General features: G+C 37.7%; 3 protein-coding genes across 3 annotated transcripts in view; 2 read left to right on the forward strand and 1 right to left on the reverse strand.

Annotated features, from left to right (window-relative positions):
- sbb (scribbler) overlaps positions 1–12449 on the forward strand; it is a 105677-nt gene that overhangs the window by 54964 nt on the left and 38264 nt on the right. The gene's annotated exons all lie outside the window — the stretch shown is intronic.
- Positions 1–12449, forward strand: part of LOC110191598 (protein GSKIP homolog) — a 70565-nt gene that overhangs the window by 54964 nt on the left and 3152 nt on the right. The window lies entirely within an intron of this gene.
- On the reverse strand, positions 4285–5474 carry Tango8 (Transport and Golgi organization 8). The gene has a single exon (XM_020962487.2). The coding sequence runs from the start codon at positions 5472–5474 to the stop codon at positions 5316–5318; it is 159 nt and encodes a 52-aa protein (XP_020818146.2). The 3' UTR covers positions 4285–5315.

Raw genomic sequence — 12449 nt, forward strand, 5'->3', positions numbered from 1 at the left:
AACAATTCCGTGTCGATTGCAGGGCGTAATTAAATCGAGGAAGAAGATACCCAAAGGATACATAGCATATATAGAGAGACAGAGAGAATTGGAATAGAATTGCCAGGGGCATGGGCCATGTTGTTGTATCTTTGTATCCATGAGGATTTACGAGCCAAGGCAGAAACCGACAATGGAAATTGCAATCCAACTGCCAGTGTCCTGACGCCAGTCAGTCCTGTGGCAAACTGCTTATGTATGCACATATGCAAGTCAAATAAACGTAATAATAAAATTGTTGCCCTGAATGCGGCAAGCTCGAAAAATATGATATGCAAATGAGTAAAGGGGACAGGGAGCGAATGATAAGGGTGTGTTTCTGTCCATACAAATATATATATATATATGTATAAATAACTGATATATACGCATCAGGGTTTAACCACACAATAGCAGACGGTAAATTACAAGGGAACATAAATGTCATATCCCTTTCAACTTTTCGAGGCATTAACAAGTCTTGTTACATCAGGAATTAATAAAGCTTTCAAAGGGAAATCATAAATATATAATTATAAATTCAATTTGATGGACATTTAAATATATGGTCGAGGGGTTTTAAAATTTAGCCAAGTACAAGCTAACCAAGGGTTACGAAAATTAATGAAATGTAATAACCTGAGGATAGCAGATTTGGTTTATATTTGTACGAATCATATGTACTTCATATATTAAATATATCAGGACTACGTGAATACCTATATTAAGTTTCTTAAGATTTAACGATTAACTTCAAATTAAGCTAACTATAAGTTAACTACAGGTTAGGAAAATATTTTAAAATGAAATAAACCATAAGTTCTTACCCTTTCTAATAGTTTAGTAATTATTTACGCCCAAGTTATTTTATATAAACCCCATTCAGATCGTATATTACAAATAACCCGAGTATATAAACGTTAACCTCCGATTATAATTTAACTTGAAGATTGTAGGTTTATAACTTTTTTTCCTACTGATTGGCTTTACAATTCTTCTATGGCATTATTTCAGTCATAACTTTTCGAATTGCCTCTTTGCTGGCCATGATTGAATGGGGGGTAAAAACACTTCAATTAGGCTTCTTTATTTGTGGGCGTTCACTGTACGTACCTGAGAGTTCTGTTAATCGCTAACCCGGGGAACAGGTTGCAGAGTGCAGGGGGGCGAACAAAGCGCTAAAATAACAATTTAACAACTTGTTCAAGACGAGCGAGCAACTCTCTACCTCCTACCCCCTGTCAACCCTCTCTTACCTTCTCCCCAACCCTCCTCACTCTCTGGTAACCGCTGAGGCTCGTTATTGTCATTACCATTATATGAATGTATGCATGAACAATGCTCGGGTAATTATTGTTTTTGGGGACAGACGGAGGCGATTGCGTGACTGGAGCACATTTGTTTTGTTTACGGAAAGTAATTGCAAAAGTTGTTTCAATTTTGCCCAACACAGACCGGCGATAGCAGAGGCAGAGGCAGAGGCGGAGGCCATCATCGGGCCGTGGCGAGGGGCTAACAATTGCTATCCAGGAACGGGAACGGGAGCAGGCAAACAATGCATAATTGGCATCAGCTTAATGCTTTAAGTTGGCAAGTGCCGGTGGCTAAATGCAACCCAAAGAGCCACCCAATCCACCCAGCAGCAAAACAGCATCAAAAACGCATTTTCCCCTTTCCTAACGGCGAAAAGTTTTTAGTTCAACAAAAACTACACAAAATAAATGCATATACATTTATATATATATATAGATATATGTATGGTTTTGTGTGTATAAAAAATTGTAAAATAGTGATGGGGGCGTGTGCGGGAGTGGCCATTGGGTCGTACTTTTTCTTCTTTTTTTTTGTGCCATTTTCTTTGCTTTGTTGAAATTACAATTTTCTTTTGCTGTGCTCTCTTTTTCGGCATTTTTAGTTTTTTTTTTTTTTGTATTTTGCGCCGTGCTGCACATCCGGCGCAAAAAGTGCATGAAAAGCGCAGAAATGGCACAACTACTATATATCTTCTTCCTCTTCTGTACGTTTTTTTCCAACTTTTTTTGTTGAGGAAAAATGCAGAAGAGGAGGGCAGAACAAGTCGGACAGTCGGACGGGCAGTCAGTCATTTGAGACTTTCAGCCATTCAGTCAGCTGCTAGTCAGCGAGTCATTCGCATGTTATATCCACAGAGTTAGGGTGATTCAGTTAGGAAAATAGGAAAAATCGGAAAATACTTGGATTCTATAATCTAGATAATGATATATTCAAAGATAGGGGCAGTAAATTAGAGTTTAGATAGGTCTTTAGTTATAGAATGTCTGCTTTTGGAGTATTATTATTTAAAAAATTAGAAATATATGGTCATACAGGTTTACTTTTTAAATGAAAAAAACTTCAAATTAAGGATTTATATTAATCAGGCAGTTTTGTACATTTTATGTCATTATTTCATGTGATAACAAAGGCTTTTTTCTATTAACTTGACGAATTTAAAAATGTTCTGCAAAATAAACGGTCACATTGTAGGTTTAGGTTTAAAAGAAAAAGGAATGCAACATACATTTTTTTTTTTACGAAACTCACGAATTTTCCCAATTAAAAAACTGCAAAAATTATGAAATTTATGTAAACAAAGGAAAATATACTTCAGACCTACTCTCCTTTATAGATTTTAATCTAACAAATAAATCAGAAAAATACAAAATATTTTTACAGCTGACTCACCCTGCTATCAACTTTTCAGTTTATTCCCAGTTGCCTCTCGTCTTCTGAATTTTCCTGGTATAAAACTGCAAACGAACGAAAAAACGAGAAATATGTTTTTTTGGCCGAAAATGTTTGTGAATTATTTAAGGGGAAACCAAAGCATCCCAAACTAAACAAAGTGAGTGTAGGAGGAGGAGGAGGAGAAGGAGGAGGAGGTGGTAGCCGGAAAAAGAAGCTGGGGCACTTAAAAATCAACTTGGTAAATGAATTTAAGGCAGAATTTTTGCTAGTCGACAGATATTTTCCGCTTTTCCCACAATTCATTTTCATCAGAAACCATAAACTTGGTTCCCCTTCCCGTTTCTGTGTACATCATTTTTGTTGGTTTTCAATTGCAAATTAAATGCAAACAATTTATATTGAATATGGTTTGCATATTTGTATTATTATAATAATTGTACTTATTGATTTTCAATTGAAATTAATTAAATAATATTATTTTTCTCATTGCAGGTTGGTATTTCGACACGTTTACTATTGTTTTTATTGAGTAAGTAACAAACGGAAATGATTTGAATTAAATAAATGTAATAAAGAGGCTCGATGAACATAATAAATTAGTTTATTTATGTTAGCAAGCCACAAAGCGTAGTGTTTTGTATGGTTTTTGTAGTTCAATTACAATTAAATTCTTTTAATTTAATATATAATTACATTTCTGTAGGCTCTTTATTCAACTCATTAACGAGTATTTTAATGCGACTTTCTCTTCAAAGTTAGTCATTGACATAAATAGCTAAAACATTTGGCAAATTGAAATCAAATCGATAACGAATCAAATTGAAGTCTCTCTGGGGGAAAAACACGAATCAAACTTTGACTTGGCGTTTTGGGTTTAAGTTTCACAGAAAAAAAAATAAAAGAAAGATACATAGATAGAAAATCCGAAAGTGCGCCAAATGCAACTAAGCGATACATAATGCCGAAAAGAAAAAGAAATCCCCACCAAACTCCGACGATGCCTGCCAGATAAAAGATGATTGAATGCAACTGGCTGGCGCTGACTCCCGACTCCCGACTCCAACTCTGATTCCATACTTCTCCCCAAAAGCCCCTAAAACCCGCTACCTTCTTGTCTGATTAACATAAATCGTGCTGGCTGCTGCTGCTGCTGCCTGGCTATATCTTATTTCGATTTTTGTTTTGCTTTTTTGCTCAAATGAACTACGGGCTTATGCAAAGCCAACAGCACAAGCAGCAGCAGCAGGAATTGAATGGAAGCGAGTTGAAAAAATAAATAAAAAATAAATAAAAAATAAATAAAAAACGAAAGGCAGCAGTGAAATAAAATCCAACTGGGGAAGGAGGACCAAGTCAGGAGCAGCAGGAGCAAACACATCAGTGCCTGCCTGCTGACTTTTATTGCAATCGCAGGTCTCGAATTCAACGGAGCTCTTCGACTTTGGTACCCAGAAGGGGGACCCCCTAAAACTTAACCCATTTTCAGCCAAGTTGGCAAAAAAAACTTACACATTTTATCCGCCAACTGGCGTTAAATATCCTTTGCTGACTCAAGTTTCATTACCTTTAAAGCTTTAAGCGGGAATTTTATACAATTTATCCTCTTAAATTGTTTTAAAGCTGGTAATAGCAAGGGGAAAAAGCTATGCATTTCCTTGCCTGTATTAATAATATATTATTTTGTCTGTAAATAATATAACCCTACAAGTTTTCTGTCTATCACATATTTCAAGTTAGTATTTCTTTATAATTTAAGCTAGATATAGTCAGGTTTTTATTATTATATTAAATATCTGAGGGAGCTATATAAAAACAAGTCTTTTCTAAAACGAAAATAATAATCTACTTGGTTGTAATGCCTTTCTCCCAAAGTTGTAAGCCACATATCTAGGCATTATGCAAACATGACATGTTTCCGCCCAAAAACTATAAGTTAAAAGCAATTTTGCTGGCAACAATCTAGACTTTCTTTGTTCCGAAAATCGAATGTTTTTTTCTTTTAAAGGCAATCAAAAATCGATACCAGAGACGATGGGTTAAACTTGGAAGCCCTGGCTTTTCGACTGCCGTTGCTGTTGCTCCTGATGAGCATGCGAATGATGTTGCTGTCGGGATGGGGCTCCTCTGACTTTCTTCCTTTCGGTTCTTGCTTTTTTTTATTTTACTTGTATCTTTTTTGTGCGCTTTTTGTTTCCCTCACTTTGCTTCGGTTTGAACTTCATTGTTGGCTCGCTTAAAATTCCAAACAGCAAATTGCAACTGCCAACAATTTCGAGGCTATCAGTGGCATAGCATCAGGCAGCCACGTCGCTGGTGGCTCTGGCTCCTGCTCCTGCTGCTGCTGCTGCTGCTGTTGCTGTTGCTGCTTCCACTGGCAGTAATTTTATGCAAGATGCTATCTCAACACACCTCAACACGCCTGCCTCTGCAAAGAGTGTGGGGGGGGGGGAGAGAAATGCATGTAAGCCATTTCACTGGGTTCTGCTTCTGGCCAATGCTGCCACTGCTGTTGCTGTTACTGTGGCTGTTGCAAGTATGACAAACAGCCTGCTGCCGTCTTTTGAATGGAATTCAATTCCCAGGCAGCAACCCTAGACGTCTCTCACATCTCGTGCCTTTTGTCTGCCTTTTATCTGCTGATGTTGCTGCTGTTGCTGTTGCTGCTGCTGTTGCTGTTGCTCGGCACAGCAGCAATACTTGTTTAGCTTGTTTGACGCTGCTGCTGCTGCTGCTGCTGCAGTTATTGCCATTGTATCTTGATGCCTTTCAAGTGCCAATTGTGCGACCGCCCCGAACCTTTTTTTTTTTTTTCTGTATTTTTTGCAAGACCCACTCATTGCTTATTTAATTTAAGGTGGGAACTTTAGCGTGTTTTCCCCTACCTTTTGCGTTTTGTCACGAGCGAATTTATTCAAATTGAGTTGATAATAGTTGCCACTGCCGTTTGAGTGTTAATTGTTGTCATCGTCGTCGTCGTCGTCGTTGTCGTTGTCGTTGTCGGCACCCTCAGAGGAGATTGCTGCTGTGTATTTAATAAATATTTGCTCAGTAACAATAGCAACTGTCAAAGTTAATCAACAATGAGAATGGCAGTGCTGCTGCTGCTGCTTTTTTTGCCTCTTTTTATTGCCAGCTAAGACTTGTCCGTCGTAATTCACGATTTCCGGCTGTAATTGAAAAGATACGCCAGACAAGTTGCAGCAGGAACATTTAGCCAGCGACAGAAACAGAGTCGCTGCGGTGCAGTGCATTAATTATTCATGAGTTGTCGCGCACACATTGCTACAACAGCAACAGCAACAGCAGCAACATCAGCAGCAGCAGCAGCAACATCAGCATTAGCTGCAACATCAACAGCTACGTCAGCTATGCTCAGCGACAGCGGCAACATAATTATTCATGCGCGCTTATCGCCAGTAAGGTAGGCAACACCATTTTAACCACAAGCGGATTATAATTATCAACAGTTGCCATCAGAACTGACAGACGGACAGACGGACAAACGGACAGACGGACGGACAGAGAGTTGCTACTAGTTGGAGGTGCAGCAGCAACATGTTGCTGGTAGTAGTGCATAATGCATTGCCGATGATCGCGGTGATGATAATGATGATGATGATGATGCAGCCAAAAGGCGCAACAAGGAATATAATTACACGGCTAAAGCAGCAGCAACAGCGGGACAGAAAGACAGACAGCTGCTTTAATTGATGTTGATTGCTATCAACAACAGCAACAACACCACCACACACTGCCTCCGAGTTCTTTGCGTTTTGTTTCGGAGTCTTCCCTCCCGAGTTGGAATTCTTTTCATTGCCCTCTTTTGTCAGAGGTGGAAACCTTTCAGAAACAACAACAAATAATTAATGTAACGAGGAAAAAACTGTGGAACACAATGGAAAACCAAAAGTTTGATGATTGCATGTCAGCGTGGCATTAGGAGCAATCTTGGGGCCCCACCAACAGAATTAGCATTACTAAAGTGTGCTGGGATAATGACTAAATCGGAACGGAACAGTGGTAAATACTACGCCCATGCTATAAAATTTAAGCACCTGATCATGCAAGGACCGAAATCAAAAGAAAAGTGAGTTTAAGTTGCAAATGGGAAAGAAGAAGTGATTAGTGGGGAGATGTTCTACCCAATTAGAGGTCTAACTTACAGTCGAAGCTTTTCTGAATTCTATAATTCCCCAAAATGTTCTAGCCAAGCTTAGATGAGACTAGGGAAAGTAAAAGCCTATTCCAACTGATCATGCAAGTGGTAAAAGCATAGGAAAAGAAAGATTAATTATCAATTGGTATAAGTATGTAGTATATAATATAGTATAAATTATTGGTAGCGAGCTGTTCTGCCCAATTAGAGGTATTACTATTGTAGAAGTCCAAAATTGCCTCAATTGTATAATTCCCAACCGGTTCTAGCCAAACTTATATGAGACATGGCAAAGCCTCTTGCATCCTTATCTAAATTGTTCAAATCCAACCAATTCAAATTTAATCTATAAGTTGCAATTGATTTTAATGACCAATATCTATTAACCAATTTACTATTCACTAATAAAAAAACTTAATGACTCATAAATAATATATTTTATTTAGGCAACATAAAAGATTATGAAAAGCATTAGTGTTCATGCATATCTACATTCAATAATTAAATGCGGTAAATACGTTAAAGTTAGAAAAAAAGGCATTAAATTGAAATTACTCGACAAGCTGTTTAATTTACTTCTTTTTTGGCCTTAACATTTACGCTTACTTTTGGACTCTCGAAAAAAATATTATTATGGGTCATAAATCCGATTTATAATTTAGCCTAGTGCCCACACTGATGCTGATGCTGCTGCCGCTAATGTTCGTACATATATTTTATGTTTTAATATACACATTTATTTTCCGGACCATTTGGGTTTATTGCCCTTTTTCGGTAGTTAAGCGATTCGGCGGTAATTGAAACTTGGGGCGATTGTCAAGGCGACTTGGAAACGGAGCTTTTTGTGACAATTTTATTTCATTTGTTCTCTGTTGCCCTCCTGTTTTCCTTCTTTTTTTTCGCCGGCTCAGCAGAAGTGACGCAGAGAGGTCCTGTGATGAATCAATCAAAATTTAATTTGCCACGGGTCCCCTGTAAGCATTTAAATTTTAATTAACATTTGAGTTGTACTGCAAAAAAAAGAGCATCTCCTTTCCCATTCCTGCTTCTGTGGTACTTATCCCGTAAAAATCTCCATGCTCCCCACTTTCGGAAGGCCATCTCTTTCGCTCGCTTTTGATGCCTCTCTGTCGCTTGGAGTTGCAAAGCGAGAGGGAAAGAGGAAATGAGAGCGAGAGAGAGAAAGAGCAGTGGCAGCCATGTTTGTTGTATGGCGCTCACTCATTAAAGCCTGGCTGTGCGAGCGGGATAGCAACAGGCTGCTACAACTTTTGGCGCATGTTGAGCTGCGCATGCAAAAAGGAAAGACAACAAAAAAAAAGGAAAAAGGAAGAGGAAAGAAAAGGAAAGGGAAGGAGGTGGGATGGTATGGGGAAAAAAAAGGAGGATAAAGGAAGCCGGAGGAGAAGCTGGGGAATGGGAAACTTTGCGACGCCTGCTGGCTTTTAGTTTGCCTTTTAAATGTTTAAACGATTAAGTCGAATTTTAATTTGGCCGCAAAGCATAACACGACTCGACTTGTTTGCTTGTGCGCGTGAGTGTGTGTGTGTGTTTTGGCCCCTGGGTGCGGACCGAAAACTAACAGAAATGTAAAGCAGGCAATAAAGTGGCAACACGCTGACTTTGCCCATAAACTAACTAACCGAATCAGTTTGGGGGCGTCTCTTTTAGCTCTTTTTTGCTTTTGTTTCTGCCTGAATGTCTTTGCCCCCTCCGTTTTGTGGCTGTCCATTTAGAGATGGAAGTGTAAACGATAAATGATAAACGATAAACCGAAATGCAAATCGGAGAGGGGGCACAATGATCTATTTGTGTGTTTCCTGTGTCTAAAATAGATTATCGAAATGGATGCTTAACTAATGCAAAGTATTTCATTAAATAAAGAATATTGAAAGCATAAAGTGACTCCTAATTATGGGAAAAATTTGTCTTAGACAAGAAAAAGCAAATTAAATAATATTAAAATGTTTAAAACCTACAAGTTATACATTAGGTAAAAGAATTAACCTGATCATTACTTTCACAAATTTGTTTGTGGAATTTCTCCAATGTTAGTATTTTATTTCTTATTTGAACCAAATATTTACTCTTATCCCATAACATAAAACAATCAGCGTTTCTCAGATCTCCCCCAAAATGTTTGCACACTTGATTATACATACATATTTACTATTTTCGTACTCTCTACAACCAAAATCAAATAAAAACACTTGATAAATACAAATATAGGAAAACAATGCGGTCTTAAAGATTCAATATAAATATAAACAAACTAAAGGCTATTTGTAAAGAGGGATACATCAGAGAAATGTAAATAAACACTATTTAAATGTCAGTAATATCAGGTGTATTTGCAGCTCAATAACAAATGAAAACATATTTTTAAGTTTACTAATTTTTAAACAATAACTATGTAGGGTTTTAAATCGAAAAGAATTTCTGTTATTCGATATCTATATCTGAAGTTGACTGTTACTGAAATATGAAACGTTTTCAACGCGAATGATTTCTTTTTTTCGTTTATTTTTTGTACACCTCTGAATAAACATTTTCTTACCCCAACCCGCCGTGTTGCTCGTCTGTCTCTTGGGAGGCTGAGTTGCCCAAGTGGATGAATGGAATGGCAACGAGTCTCTGGCTTTTTGGGGTCCAAATGAGACGATGACTCGGCTTCTCTCTGGCCTTACTTTGCCGTCTCCCGCTGCTGACACTCATTAATGTTTAAAGTGTTTTATGATATGCATAATTGCTTGTACAGATAATAAAGTTTTCTGCCCGAACAGTGGCCATCCCCGCTTAGCTTTCTGGCCCCTGGGGTCATTTGTCCATTCACTTAATTAAAATGCAAATGGAAATTCTTCAAATAGCTTGCAGTGCTGAGAAAATGTACCAGAGGAAAAGAGAAACTTTGCATATCTCATGGCCCCTGATGGTGACAGGTTCCCTTTTTCTCGACGTTTTGCTCTCTTTCTCTGTTTGTACATTGAAAAATGTAACACAAAAATACATAAATATTGAAATATGAATGCAAATACTGTAAATGGTGGTGGTTAAAAAGAAACATATTTTACTTTAAGGGAATACAAAGTGAAAAGAATAAAAATATCTAGAGAATAACCTGGAGCCAAGTCTTAATATTCTTAAAAATTGTAAGGAGCTATGCATCTTATGTTTGTTGTTGTTGGTGTAACGTAGCGCAGCCTGCTGTAAAGCTCACTTAAAATTACTCACAGAGCAAAAACAATCTTCTTTTGTATCTACACCTAATTTGAATCACTTCCGAGGCGTAATTATCAACTGATATTATCGTCTTGTTTTTTCGCCGTGTACTTCTGCTATTTACGGAAGTTTTTCCTGTTTGCATTGTCTTTCTTGGTGCTACCGAGTTTACGACGCGTGAACGGCAACAGCAACTCATCCACATCCACATCCACATCCACATCCACATCCACAAGAGGCGACAAAATTCGAGGGGTTCCGGAGCGGAGTCTCTGCCCTTTTCCTTAACAAGAGGGGGAAAACGATCTTCGATGCTTCTGCATCGTCGGCTTCTGGCTGGTTCTCCTTTTCTTTTCCTTTTTATTTTTTTATCATTTTGGTTTTTATTGTACAAGCGTTTCCAGTGAATTTTTTGATGATATCTTTGAATGTTAACATTCACAAAAGCGTAAAAATTGTTGCCCCTCTTTTTCAGCCTTTGCTCGTTTCACCCTCCCATCTCCCCTTAAGTCTACTTACCCCTCCTGGTATTAGTTTATATATCGGCTTTATGAGGCACTTTTTACTGCTCAACCTCTGCTCTGGACCCTTTTCCAAGTGTGTGTCTCTGTTGGCCTCAGTATTAAGTGAAATTCTTTTGTGTCGACAAGCGAAAATAAAATTCACACACTGCCGAACGTGCCTTAGTAAAAATGGAGGAATGGGGGGGAACACTGAAAAAAATACCAGATGTGATTTTCTTGTTTGAGATGTGTTCGTTCCATATTTAGTCACCTTTTTAAAAACGAATCAAAACCGAATGTGATTTCTATGTTATTAAGTTAAAAATAACATTACATTTAGATAGAGCATCTTGATAAAATAAATAAAAGTTAGAAACCTAGATTTTTAATATCTAAACATCTAAGAACTTAGAAAGCTTAAACTAGTTAAAATTCAAGGGCCTTTTGCTTCCATAAATTACAAAATGATTGCTGTTCCTCTTTTTCACATAAAGAATACTTTTTTATTTGCTGTGTAGTATAAAAGAGATGGAACGAACGAGTCACACAATGGTTTTATACACTTTTTTTAGAGGGAAGGACGAAGGGTTTGGAGGGTTAACTGGCAACTGGGACTTGATGATGATGCCGGTCCCTCTCTGAACTCCTCTTTCCATCTTACCTTCTCGTTTTTACCTGGCGGGCACACACAATCTCTCACAATAACAACGAAAATCGGAGGGTAAAAATACAAAAAAAAAGGTGCAAAAGCAACAACAAAGGAACCGAAAACGAGCGAACTGACGGAGTGAGAACAGCAACAACAACAACAACAATAACAACAACACCAATAGCAACAAAAGCGGCAGCAACAACACCAACAATAACAACAACGAAATACACCCAATGACAAGCTGCTCGGCAATTTGACATAATTTATACGTCAAATTACTGCAAATTGATGCTAAATGGCTTCAAATTGAATTGACTGGCGCAGAAGAGGCAACACCAACAACAACAACAACAACAACAACAACAACAACAAGTTGTATGTGAAAAAATACGACAGCAACAACAACCAACTAAAGAAAGAAAGAAAGAGAAGTGAAACAACAACAAAATGTAGCGCCCTGGCGGCGAAAATGGCAACAACAACAACAATAACTGGTGAAACAACCGTAGCCATCTCACCGTGTCGACAGTTGTCGTTGGTGTTGTTGTTGTTGTTGTTGTTTCTGTGCTCAGTCAAACGAAAACATTTTGAATGTTTAGCGTTGGGGACTAAGCGAGCTTGTTGTTGTACTTGTTGGTGTTGCTGCTGCTAATGTTGCTCTGGTTGCGGCTGTGAGATGCTGCAGGTTTTCTAAATGTTGTTGTATTACTGGTATGCTTCATGTTCCTTCTGTGCCCACTCTAGATTTTGATATTACCAGATTTAATGTTGGTGTTGTTGAAGTTTTAGGTATTGTTGATGTTGCTGATGTGATTTTTGTTCTTGATCTCCGCTGTTGCTATACTATACTAGAAATTTTAGATAGAAATTTTATAAAATCTACCTTTAAAGGGACCAAAAGTGGGGACTAAGTAATCAAATTGTGCCTTAAATGGTAGGAAGCTACTACGTAAATATGCATAAATATTACAAAATGGAAATTATAAGAAAAGAAACTACTCAGTATTCTCTAAACTAATCAGTTTTAAATATAATATTTAACCGTCTTTTAAGTCATACAGAAAGCATTCAACAACCAATATACGCGATCCCGTTTTAAAATAATCACAAATAAGCCGTTTTAACAAGCCTTATTAATCTTTTAAGACATCTCGCTGTGTAAGTCCTCTCGCATAATTAATAAATTTAAATCCCA

This window comes from Drosophila serrata, unplaced genomic scaffold (assembly GCF_035046125.1).
Source record: "Drosophila serrata isolate PLE 108 unplaced genomic scaffold, ASM3504612v1 contig_184, whole genome shotgun sequence".
NCBI lineage: Eukaryota > Metazoa > Arthropoda > Insecta > Diptera > Drosophilidae > Drosophila > Drosophila serrata.